At 46.2% G+C, this 11,662-nt stretch overlaps 1 protein-coding gene across 1 annotated transcript in view; it reads right to left on the reverse strand.

Moving 5' to 3' along the window:
* Nucleotides 1–8,734, reverse strand: part of ANO10 (anoctamin 10) — a 225,259-nt gene extending 216,525 nt beyond the window's left edge. Inside the window, exons 1-2 of the mRNA XM_039253735.1 lie at nt 8,405–8,734; nt 650–802 (exon numbers count right to left, since the gene is read on the reverse strand). Coding sequence (XP_039109666.1) covers nt 650–788 — 139 coding nt within the window. The 5' untranslated portion in view covers nt 789–802; nt 8,405–8,734. The remainder of the gene's footprint in view (nt 1–649; nt 803–8,404) is intronic.
* Between the last annotated feature and the right edge of the window lie 2,928 nt (nt 8,735–11,662).

An 11,662-nucleotide genomic window follows, 5' to 3' on the forward strand; every position in this document is an offset into this window, starting at 1 on the left:
ACAGTGCGCTCATTAGGGCTTTTGTTCTTGTGTTGCTGTTCTGTAACTTCAGTTTCCAGGAATCGGCCTTCAGCCTCCTTACACTGACAGCAACATCCTTTCAGGCAGTGACCATATTAACCCCTCTTAGCATCATACCTGACACATGAAGCACTCAATAGAAATCTGTCCACTCACTTGATAAATACTGACCTACTATGCACCAGGCAGTGTACCAGACACAGTATTTACAGCTGTGAACAAAATCACACTTGTGCTGCTTACAGTCTCATGCTGACTTAGGAGTGCCTTTCAAGTCCAGATAAATAATAAAGAGCAAAGAAATGGATATTAATTTTAGAAATATATCAGTGAAGGGCACCTGGGTGGCTCAGTCAGTTGACTGAGTCGACTTTGGCTCAGGTCATGATCTTGCAGTTTGTGAGTTTGAGCCCCGTGTCGGGCTCTGTGCTGACTGCTCAGAGGCTGGAGCCTGCTTCGGATTCTGTGTCTCCCCTCTCTGTCTGCCCCTCCCCAACTTGCACTCTCTCTCTCTCCCTCCAAAAAAAACTTTTTTTGAAGAAATATATCAATGAAAAACTGTAAAACATTTGAAAATACATTTTGTCACTGATCATGACTAAGTCTGAGTAATATTTGTTTTACTTGCCTCCATCTTCCTTTTTAGAGATAATTCTGTTTTTCAGCCATTCTTTGGTTTCTTCTTTGACATCCTGGGCAAGTTCTAGGACTACCAAAGGCGTGAAGGAACTCTCACAAGTATCCAAACCTGATAAGGTCACTTTCATCTTTTACAAACGTGCTGAAATTAAAATAAAATAAAAAGCACACGCGTTATAATGGAAAAGTGAAATATATAAACAAATATATATTTGTATTTTCTCTTAATTACACCTAATTCTGGCTTCCATGAAAAAGGAAAATTTCTCATGATCCAGATGGGTTATCTGAAAGGTTCGACCAATGGTTCAAAGCACACGTGTGAGCCAGGCCCGTACAAAGTCAGGGGGAATGTCATCCTTTTCTGTAAGCAGCTCAGAACCCAGCAGGGGGAAGAGAGGACAGTCAGGTAAGGGAAGGGCAAAAGTCTAAATTATGCTGTCACACAGGAAGAGTTAGAAAGTATTTACAAAGGATGTGAAACCTGAACAGGGTTTGGAGGAATGAATAGAGGTTTGCCAGCAATATTGGAGGGCATTCTAAGCAGAAGAAACAGCATTCCTGTATAAACTAATGATGAAAAATGCCCAACAGAATCAGAGAAATACAAGTGACTAGGTATGGTTACCATGCTACTTATGTGTGTAGGGGTGGGGGGCGGGGTGCTAGGACGGGAATGAGCAGGTATCTAACCAGGGACCAAGATCACAAAGGAACTGGGCTTTGTCAAATAAACAATGGGAGTCACCAGCTGAGTATGAGTAGGGAACTGACCCAGTCCGAGTTCATGTTGAGGTATGGAGGTGAAGTCCCCGGCATCAGCTTCCCCTCCTAGTTTCTCTTTCTTAGGAATATCATCTTTATCTCCATTTCCAAGCTTGAAAAATACTCTGATCAACTTGGATACCCACAAACGGCTTCAGTCACTAAGGCCTAATGGCCACCCTCTAAAATGTTTCTCATGTGAATCTCTCCAACCGAGTGATTCGCAGCAGAGACAATTTCCAGACTTTAGCCTTACTTATTCTAACTTTGTACTTGATGTGAGTTTTAATGACTCCAAAGTACAAGTGCAAATCAATTCTTGGGAATAATCGCAAAAGGAGTGACCAACACCATGGAACAGCCTTCCGTTCCTTGGGGTGAATTACGATCTTGCAACAAGCAAATCAAACAGACCTAGGTTATTTGGCTTAGACTGATGAGCTTTTGTTTCACTCTAACAGAGCATAAGTTTGGGGGTCGCATAGGTCCTAAAAATCAATGCTGGATTCACATCATAGCACAAATGCTTCTGGAATACTGTTGTAAAAAACCAGCCAATCCAAAGTGGGCATGCCAGGCTCTATGAAGGTAAGCAGATCAAAACAGGACCCAGCACTCGCCTCCTAACAGCTAACAATGTGGTCAGGAACTATACAGAATGCAAGAATGATAAAAATTAGCAATTAGAGCTATAGGGACTCAGAATACTTAATGAGCAAAAGTTTTCAATCAAGAAAAAGGAAGAAGCATGTTCTACGGAGGGAAATCACATGTAAAATCAACGACGTAAGAATAGACAGTACAGGAGAAGAACAGTAAGACTGGCCAGACCAGAGCAGAGAGGGCAACATTTTGTGAGCTGTGACCATTTAAGGAAAAGGAATGCTACACTTCACATCTGCTCCAATGGCCAGAACGGAGTCACTGTTGGTTTCTGAGTAGAGAATCAGCTACGTGTCAGAGTGATACGAATCTCCATAGGTAAATTTAGGGGGCAAGACTATGAGTGTTTTCCATCTATTCTTTCAACTCTCCTGAACTGCTGAAATTTTTCAGAACGAAAAGTTGGGGAAAATGGTTAATGTACCAGTACACTACAGAGGCTTAAGCCTCACTGTCTTTTAAATGGAGGCATCAAATACAACGAACATATATGAGGTGCTTATTTTGAGCCATGCTGTGATAGAGTCCGAAGGTACAAAAGTAAGTAAGGCTCCCATCTTGCTTCCAGGGAGCTCACAGTCTTAAAGCAGAAGCAAGTGTGCCTCAGATCATTCTAACACGCTAACAGGAGGCCTGAGCACAAGAGCAGAAACTGGGTGGGGGCAGGGCAGCCTGAGGAGGTGAGGTTAACCTTCTGGGAAGGGAGGCTGAGAATCAAGTAGCCTTCAACTTGGAAAAGGTCCATCCACAGATAACTCCGAGGTTTCTAACCTGGAATGTGGGAAAGAGGAAGTAAAGAGCCAAGCCGGACAGGAATGGTTAGATTAAAGGCATAATCAAGAGCTCTGCAGGGTATATGTGGCCATGTATCAAAGGTGCCAGCTCTCTGGCATTTTTGCATTGCCTCAGTCAGTAATAAAAGGCCCACCGTATTCATAATTACCAGGCCATAAAACAATCTTCCTTAGACTCTAAATGCAGGTTTCAGTTCTAAGCATCTATATGAGCCCTAGCTAGAAATACGTAATAAATATTTGCTCATCAACTTATTCTCATTTGAGATACTACGTGCCGTTCATTACTTGAGACAGCCCTAACAAGATTTCCAAAGTAATACAGACAAAAGCGTCACCATCTCTGACATCCAAAGAGTTCCTACAAATCAAAAAAAAAATACAAAACACTGAAATCACGAGTCACAAAAGAAGAAACACAAGCAGCCAACACTTTGAAAAGATGTTCAAACATACTAATAAAAGAAATAATAAATAATAAATGTATAAATATAATAGTAATAATAAAAGAATAATAAAAGAAACCCTTTTCAGGTTTGCTGAGTTTGAAAGGTGGACAGAACCCAGTTCCGGCATAGGTGTGGAAATTCGGGCACTTTCACACATAGCTGACAGATGTTGCAATTTGATACCATCTTTCCAGAAAGCAGAGTGGCAGTATGAAAAATAATATTAAATACTCCTACCGTTCAACACAACAATGTCATTTCTAGGACTTTATGCCAAGGAGATATAAAATACACATTCAGTGGAAGTTCGTTACAACTTCTTTTCTCTCTTTCGTATTTATTTTGGGGTTTAGTTATGGCAATGAAACAAAAAAGAAACAACCTACAACCTGAAGATCCAGCAAGAGGGACTGGCTAAATACATGAAGTATTTACACATCACAACTATACAACAGAAGCACCAATACTAGAATACAGGTACAACCATATTAACTGGAGAACATCATACACTGTAAGGTAAAAAAAAAAAAAAAAACGCAAACCAAGACCCCATATATGGATATATATGATCCATACTAATATCAAAATGACAACAACACTAGCTAACTTTGGGGCCTTTACATGCAAAGCATTGGGTCACCCATTAAATTCTCACACCAACTCTAAGGCTTTCATTTAGCAGGATGAGAAAACTGAGGCCAAAGAGGTTAAGTAGTTTGTCCAACATCACACAGTAGTGAGCAGGAGAGCTGGGACTTAATAACCTCAGGCACCCAGAGGCCAGAGCTCACATCCTTAACTATGTGTAGCTACACTCATGTTTCAGTCTATACTATGTGTGTTTTAAGAAACAGCCCATCAATGATTAGGCAGGTATATTTCTCCAAACTGTAATGTCCAGGTAGTAGGATTTAAGATGATTGTTATTTTCTTCTTAACATTTCTCTTTTTGATTTGAATTTTAATAAGCAAGGGTTTTTTTTCCTTATAATTAGAAAAAAATGGCTTTTACAGTTGTAAAATAGAAGTCCCACATTTTGAACAAGAAGTGTAAAATGTACCCTTTAGGAAAGGCCAAATGATACTTTTTAAAACTATATAATACAAGATCATTTGCTTTAGTGCCCAGATTAAAAACATGCCAACTTTAGGGGCACCTGGGTGGCTCAGTCGGTTAAGCGGCCAACTTCGGCTCAGGTCATGATCTCATGGTTTGTGGGTTTGAGTCCCACATAGGGCCCTGTGCTGACAGCTCAGAGCCTGGAGCCTGCTTTGGATTCTGTGTCTCCCTCTCTCCCTGACCCTCCCCTGCTCACGCTGTCTCTCTCTCTCTCTCTCAGAAATAAATAAAACATTAAAAAAAATTTTTTTTTAAACATGCTAACTTTGTAAAAAAGAAGTCGCCCAACTTTAAAAATTGTTTGGAGTAAAGGTTCACCAACAATGAAAAGCCTTCTCTCCAACAGTATATCAAATGAAGGGCTCCGTACGTGGGCACACCCCCTTACTCTCCAGAAGGAGGGGGCCAAAAACCCCAGAGGAGCGGGGCGGTGAGAGAACTGTTAGAGCAGAAGGAGCCTTAGGGGTCATTTAGTCTCGTGACCTCACTGGATCATGTTCACAAGGTCCGAAATCACACGATCAGTGTGGCAGATACAGGACTGAAATCCAGCGCTCGCTGAATGATACCAGGCAGTATGACAAAGATCTTTTTCTTTTTATTCCTTCTCTGAACTTAGTCAAAAGGTCAGTTTTACAGTCTTGTCATTAGAAGAAACACTGGCCTGGCCGCGCTGCACAGCCTCACAGAGTACCGCCCGTGCCCGTGTTCCTCGGACTCTGCCCTGACCCACGCCAGGTGGGAAAAGACTGCCCCGCAGAGGCGTGTTAGTGGAGCCTGGGAAGCCTTGATCCCTTGAAGGCTCCAGTACATAAAATGCTCTCAAGGTCTCAACGCTGTTGGTGACAGCCCTTGAAGGACCACTCTGCTCTGTTCATGCTTGTTTTCAGCTGTTCGACACTTAGGCATCCATTGGGCCACGATGCCTGGTTACCCAAGATGCCCCACTCCCGTCACGCCACACCTTCTGTGCTTTCTCCTTCCTGTCCCTGCACCCTACCGGGGGGCACCCGTTGCTCAGGGAATTTCTGTCTCTATACAGGAACAGCTCTGGGACGCCCTTTCCTTGGGGGATTCCTGTCCCTGTGTCCTGCACGCAGCAGGGTGCAGGTAAGAAGGACTCAATTTTGTAATGCGCTGGCCAGTGGAATCCAGGCTGGTGCTAAACCCACTTCTCCCCACTGGTGGGCCCAATGGCATGAAGGGCACGTCCAAGGCAGGAAAAACAAGAAGCCTAAGCTGAGTTCTGCAATCCACTTTTACCAGAGGGACTTCACGGGAGCTTGGTCTGCCATCTCATGCACATGACTCATACATGGGGCCAAAGCACCAGATGGGGGCACGGGAGGGCTTTAAGGGTGGGTACAGAAGAGAGGCTGGTGGTCCCAGTTGGGGCCAATCTAAAAAATCAATGATTCAACGTACGTAGCCTTCTTGGGCACTGGAAGATAGACCGATTTCTGCAACCACAACCAATTTGCCCCTTTTATCCAAGCGGTCAGCCAGGTCAGCGGCCAAGAATGACTAAAAGGCATAGCATTTAGGTTCCACAGACACTCTGGGGGACAGGACAGCCATCCCAAACTCTGTCCTTATCACGTGCTGCACTGCACACACGGCCAAAGCCAGGCCTCTAGATGAACTGGACTCATGCAGCTTTTATATTAGCTACTGCAATCATCTGCCTGCAGAAAGAGGTAAATCCTGACCATAGTGGGTGAAATGCACACATGAAGATAAACAACGAGGGGCCAGGGTTGTAAGCATCTTTCATCAAGGATCAAGAAAAGACAAGGGAACACTCTATTGTCTTCCTGAGCTTGGTGGGAGGGGGGTTGGAAGGGAGCCAACGGAATTACAAATCCAAAGGCTAGTTAGAAGGAAATGCACAAGCAGTCTTCACAGATCACCTTATTTCAGACTCAAGGAGGAACAGACACAAATCACTCAGTCATGAAGCAGCACTGGAACATATCGTTGAGAGGAAAATGAAGGGCCACACTGATCGAGCTGGAAAATGAGAGGGACTTCCTGAGGAGAAAAGCTGCAATTTTAATGGCCAGGACAAGGCCCTGGGGGGTAAGAAAACAGAGAGATGGCTTCTGAAACCTCCAACAGGCTGTTCATTATGAGAGTAATTGTGAGACACTTCTTCCTTGAGACCCAGGGCAGCTGCCTCTCGGTGTTATATAAGATGCTGTGCAAATTTGAGAGTGGAAAATCGGCACCATGCACACCCACCCTCACTGGAGTTTCTCGGCGACACTTATAAAAGATATTGAAGCCCGTGAGGACCATTTCCTGGGAAACATATCTGGGACCTGATGGCATCAGGACTGTACCGGAAGATGCAGACGAGGCAGGACATTCTGGAAGGGAGCCTGGCCACAGCAGCCCAGCCTGGGCCTGACGCGATGCTGGCCACCAGAAGGCCACCTCTCCACGGGAGCACCCAACTGACCCTTGACCAAGGAAGTGAAGCAAGAACACTTCCTCCTCTCATTCAAACCAGTCTCGTTACGCCACGCACTCTGCCAAGATTTTACTTATTTTGTGTGGAATAACGGCTGAAACCCGCTGCAAAACACTGAATCTTACTTGCAAGCACAGCACGTGACACAAAACTAAAACTCTTAACATGTGATAAAAGGACAAATCCAGACGATGATCACACAACCACACAAACAGCTATTTCAGCAGAATTTTTAACGATCCAGGAAAATGCCAGGTGGGGGTAAAAGCAAACCACAAAGTAATATAGCAATATGACCCCAATTGCGTAATTGGTACATTTAACACACAACAAAATACAAAGAAGATGAAGGAGTATTGCACCAAAACGTTAACGAGGTTGGTGAACTTGCATGGGATTTTAATTTTCATCCTTATGCTTTTTCTCTATCTTCCAAGGTCCTACAATGGAAGAAAAAGTTTCACTGGCTTTTTTTTTTTTTTTAAGGACACACACTCCAATTTCCTAGGCCTTTTCTATCCCCTTGCATTACTTTAGATTTTTTAAACTGCATTCTTCGCCTGTAATATGCAATTCGTTCAGCAGCAGCCGGTCAGAACAGACGTGATCTCCTTTCCACAGTGACTTTAAAACTAGCTGTCATACTCACAGAACGGGCCCTTGGAAAACACCGAGTTCTGTAAGTTAGTGCGAGACTTCAAAATCAGAGGAGGCAGATAATAACGATTTGATTTCTCTAAAACTCCACAGGATTCGATTTTTGGAAAGTAAACTCCGCAGGACTGCAGGGAATGGGATCCAACTGCTGTTCGGTCTGAATAAACCTCAACCGCACTTTTCAAGCCCGGAACCTCTCGTCCACCGTCTGGGCGGCTGCAAGCGCGTTTGCGCAGGCAGCGCGCGCCAAGTCGGGCGCCGGGAGGGCACCAGGGAAACGAGCAGCCTACGGGCGGAGAACGCTATTCATCCACGTTTCTCAGGTGTCCCAGGCACCGCCTCTGACCTGCACTTACCACTTAAGACGTACGATGTGTGCCAGTCAAGAGCCTGGAAACCCAATCGCCCTGATGTGGAAGAGAACATGACCCTGCAAGTTCGCCCCAGCCACACCAGTTCGGAGATCCCCTCAACCTTCCAACCGCACCCACGACCTCATCCTTAGCTCCGAAGACCCCCAAGTCCCCGTCCTGACCGCAGTCCCAGATTTCGGCTTCACCACGTTTCTTCCAACCCTCCAGCCCCAGACCCGTGTCCCTTACCCAAACCTCGGCTCTCCCCAGCCCCCACCTGCGCCTGCCACCCCCCTACACTTTCAGTCCTCCCTCCCCCAGCCCCCATCTGCGCCCATCCCGGTCCCACTTCCCCATTCCCCACGCTGCCCGCACTGGGAGGCACCCCGGGAAGGAAGAGCTGCCGGCGGCGCCCCTGGGGGCTCCGTGCCGCCGACGAGAGAGGGTCTGCGGCCCCCTCCCCCACTCACCGGCCCCAGCGGCGCTCCTCGTCTTCGGAGGCGGGCGGGACAGCCGGCGCCTCGCCGAGGCTCGGCAGCGACGCTGGAGACGGGGGGCGGGCCGAGGCCTGTGAGGAGGACCCTCCGGGCGCTGGGTGTGGCGGGCCCGGCAGGACCCAGACTCCAAGGTGCACGGGCCAGGCCGGACCACGTCGGGAGGGGCGGAGCCCAGCGCTGCGTCGCACTGAGCGGGGCGGGGCCTAGTGGGGCGTCCCTCCAAGCGGGGACAGGAAAGCCTCCGAGGAAACGGTAGGAAGGGCCTAGCTGGCTTTGCGCCGCGAGTAGGGACGCGGCAAGGCACCGGAGAAGCGTGCCTTGTGGGCTGTCACTCCCAGAGGGGGGCGGGACCACGATGAGAGAGGCGTGCCTTATGGGCTGTCCACGCTGGGGGGCGGGACCTCGCTGGGCTGCCCCACCGAGAGGGGGCGGGAACACGGCGGCAGGGGTGTGTCCTATGGGCTGTCACTCCGAGAGGAGGCGGGACCATGGTGGGAGAGGCGTGTCTTATGGGCGGCTTCTCCACGAGGGGTGGGGCCTCGCTGGGCCTTCGCACCTAGAGAGGGCGGAGCCTAACAGAGACGCTGAGAAAAAAAATACCGGTATCCAGGCTCTTAGGAAAGACCTGCATTACTTCAGTAAAAGCTTTCTAAATAAAAGCGTCAATCCTCTTCAGATTTCCTTTCTTTAGAGAAAACGGGTACTAATGTAGGTCTTTTGTAAACAGGAACTTTCGGAAAGCAAGGTTGGGGGGGATTATTCTTCGCCTTTCAATTTACAGGATTGCTCTACTTTCGGATAGCCAGGGGAACCTGTATGCCTCGTCACATGTTCCTCTGGTCAGTCTCTTATGGCCCAGACCCCAATTTTCTTGTCACTTTCACATATAGGAACAAGTCCCCCGCCACCCTTCATCTCTCAGAAGACTTCTTACTTTTCCCCTTCTCTGCGCCCTGGCAGCATCCATCTCTCTGCTCTTCCTAGATCTCACTCCCCTCCCACCTCAGGGTGTTTGCCCTGGCTGTTCCCTCTGCCTTCCTTAGTTAAGGAGATTGTTTACTTCCTCTCCTCCCTCCAGGGAATAGAATCCTTCCTTCTCACTGAGGCCCTTTCTGATCATCCTAATACTTGCTCTCCTCCGTGTCCCACCGTCTACCTTACCTGCTCTCCTCGTTCTTTTCTTCACAGCACTCATCACCTAACATTTTATATTATCATATGTTTACTGTCAGTCTCTCCCAAATGTAAGCTTCACCAGGGCAGGGATTTTTATCATTTTTGTCCGCTGATATGTCCCCAGTGTCTGGAACCCTTTAGATCCCCAACAGGCAAGCAATAACTCTCAGTGGAACAAAAGAAAGCAATGGATGAAGCCTTTATAAGAGTTCCCGCTTTTACACCCAGGTCAGCCCAGAAGAATGCCTCCAAGTCCTGCCAAGCCAGCGAAGTGAGGTCTGCTCTTCCACTCCTCTGCCCCTTTCCTGGGTCTTCCAGGTTCAAGACAGGAAGGAGGGAGATGGGGGGACAGGGACAGAAGCGTGTTACTTGAGAGGGGCTGTTTGTTCTTTCTAGAATCCCAATGCTCTGTCAGGGGAGTTCACAACCTTACTGACCAGTTCTCACGTGGCTGTCTTGTAGTAAGTCCCGCATGGGTATGTCCAGAAGTTCTCTCTCTTCTGCAAACTGGGACGGATTGTTTGTGAGCTTCAACAGGTTTAAACGTTACTTACTCATTAGCCTTTTTAAAAATGCAGTCTTCCTATCTTCTCAGTCCCTGAACTTGGATGGCCATCCCTCCATATAACTTCATCTTCTGGTGTTTATGTGACCAGAAGGACGGGAGTGGGGGGGGACAAAATTTGAATGGAAATATTTTTTTTTAAAATACCTTTCACATGGACAATCTCATTTCATCTCCACAATTAACAAATTAAAATGTTGTGTTAAGTATGACAAATCAGTCGTTGGACAACACAAACGGCTGACCTGAGTGAGTTAATTTCATAATGCCTGTGTTAGTTACCTGTTGCTGCATCACAAACCACTGCGCAGAATTCGGGATTCTCCTTTTGGGGATTTCCTTCATGTTTTCTGGCTCCCAGGACCTCCTCCTTCCAGTTCTGCTGGCCATAAAGCTAAGGTTCTTTTGGAATTTCCTATGCTTTCCATCTATCATGCCCTTCTGTGAAATTGGGGCTACTCTAATGGCAGCATTAGGGAAGAGAGAGAGAAAAAAAAAAAATAACAGGGATTCTCCTCATGCTCTTTGCACACAAGGGTCCCTTTCCCCACTTCCTCGGTCCAGGGGGACAGGTGTTCTTCCAGGGTCTTAGTTACCTATGTCACTGAACCACAGCGACTGCAGCACTGTGACTCACACTGGCCTCAGGGCAGAGGAGGAAGGAGGAAAAACAGTAAGTTTTCACCACTTTCTCCAGCTTACAAAGCCTTTTTTGCATATTTTATCCAAAGGTTTTAGTAGTGCTCAATGGAGAAACACAGGCTGCTGTGAAGTTACCCCATTTTGGCCAGAATTGGAATGGAACCAATCTGATAGATGACAAAATGTTTCAATTTGCCTTTCTTTTATTAGGAGTGTGAAAAAGACATGTGTATTTCATTTTCTGTGAACTATATTTTATATATTTGGTCATGTTTTCTTTCTTTTTTTTTTAATGTTCATTTTGAGAGAGAGAAAGAGAAAGAGAGAACAGGGGAGGGGCAGAGAGAGATAGAGAGAGAGAATCCCAAGCAGATACCATGCTGCCAGCACAGAACCTGATTGGGGGTCTCAAACTCACAAACTGTGAGATCATGACCTGAGCCGAAAACAAGAGTCAGGTGCTTAACTGACTGAGCCACTCAGGTGTCCCTATTTTGTCTGATTTTCTACTGAATAGAGAGGTTTATATAACGATAAAAATTGTCCTTTTCTTAGATACAAATATCAAAACTTTTTCTCGGCTTGCTATATCTTTTGATTTAACTTATGCTGTTTTATTTGCTTGTGTTTTTGGCTTATTTTGCCTTGTTTTGTTCTGTTTTGGCAATGCAGATCTTTTCTATTCCTAATTGGTGAATCTTACCAAGGTTTTCTTTTACTACTTGGTATTTCCAGGTTGTATCATACTTAGAAAGACCTTTACCTTTCTTACGTTACTTTGAAAATCCATCCATGATTTCTTCTAAACATTTCACAATGACACATTTTTCCTTGTAAAAGGAAATTTG

This window comes from Hyaena hyaena, unplaced genomic scaffold (assembly GCF_003009895.1).
Source record: "Hyaena hyaena isolate Hyena2069 unplaced genomic scaffold, ASM300989v1 scaffold_459, whole genome shotgun sequence".
In the NCBI taxonomy this organism is placed as follows: domain Eukaryota; kingdom Metazoa; phylum Chordata; class Mammalia; order Carnivora; family Hyaenidae; genus Hyaena; species Hyaena hyaena.